Source organism: Malurus melanocephalus, unplaced genomic scaffold (assembly GCF_030028575.1).
Source record: "Malurus melanocephalus ecotype Western Australia unplaced genomic scaffold, MMel_1.1 scaffold_1886, whole genome shotgun sequence".
In the NCBI taxonomy this organism is placed as follows: Eukaryota; Metazoa; Chordata; class Aves; order Passeriformes; family Maluridae; genus Malurus; species Malurus melanocephalus.
In genome coordinates, this window is record NW_026625118.1 from 1 (window position 1) to 1,135 (window position 1,135).

At 65.2% G+C, this 1,135-nt stretch overlaps 1 protein-coding gene across 1 annotated transcript in view; it reads right to left on the minus strand.

Annotated features, from left to right (window-relative positions):
- Window positions 1-30: 30 nt before the first annotated feature.
- TNPO3 (transportin 3) overlaps window positions 31-1,135 on the minus strand; it is a gene marked incomplete at both ends in the record, with an annotated part of 10,676 nt that continues 9,571 nt past the window's right edge. Inside the window, 2 exons of the mRNA XM_057388390.1 lie at window positions 31-222; window positions 285-424. Of these exons, the coding sequence (XP_057244373.1) occupies window positions 31-222; window positions 285-424 (332 nt within the window). The remainder of the gene's footprint in view (window positions 223-284; window positions 425-1,135) is intronic.

Genomic DNA, 1,135 nt, shown 5'->3' on the forward strand with positions numbered 1-1,135 from the left:
AGTTCTCCCCCAGTTCCCACGGGTACCCACCCTTGAGCAGCCCCACGGCAGCCTCGGGTGACAGCGCGAAGGAGTCCAGGGCGCGGGCGATCTCCAGCAGCCCCGAGAAGTGCTGGGCCATGTGGTCCCGGCACACGGAGCAGATGTTGTGGATGGCCTTGGCGGCGGCTGACGCCAGGCGCCGGTCACACAGCCCCTTCATCAGGTAGCCCAGCACGGGATCTGTGGGGACAGGGGGTCAGGGGGCGGCGGGCACGGCGGGGCCGCGGGGGCGCGGGACTCACCCAGGAACTGCGGGTTCCTGTCCACCACCTCGCTCATCTCGCCCACCAGCTCGATGCTGGTGTAGCGCACGGCCGTGTGCACCGACTCGGGCAGCCKCACCACGCCCTCCAGCACCTCCACCAGCGTCGGGTTGTTCTCCCTGCAGGAAGGGCTCGGCTCAGGGTGGGCAGGGATCCAGAGCCACCGCCACACAGCACACTCTGAACGTGGAACGTGACTGGGACAAACCCTGTGAGGATGGGGCTCAGCCCCACAGACACCCCAGCAGATCCCATGGATACCCCACGGATACCCCATGGATACCCCACGGATACCCCATGGATACCCCACGGATACCCCATGGATACCCCATGGATACCCCACGGATAGCAGGAAACAGATGGGGAACACTGAACACCTCCAGGGAGAGCCCCACCACCACCAGGGATGTTCCCTGTCTGGGAACTGCCTGCTCTGCTGTGCGAGGGTGTGATGGGACAATCCCAGGCCAGAGCCTCGTGGGACAGGCTGGGGGGAGCACAGTCCCCAGTGCTTCAAGCACTCCCAGGAACGAGACACAGGAAAAGTGAGCAGGAGCAGCCTCAAYACAGGTGACAGGAGCTGGTGGCATGAAGGGACTGAGGTGACTGCCCCAGGTGCCTGGGAACAGGGGCACAGCACTCCCAGCCTCCCAAGGAACGGAGGGCTGGTGTCACCAGCTCCGTGGGAAAAGGAGTGACAGCAACCACAGCCCCCCAGGGACAGAGGGATGGGGATCACAGTGTCCCAGGGAGGGAGGGACAGAGGGATGGGGGTCACAGTGTCCCAGGGAGGGAGGGACAGAGGGATGGGGGTCACAGTGTCCCAGGGA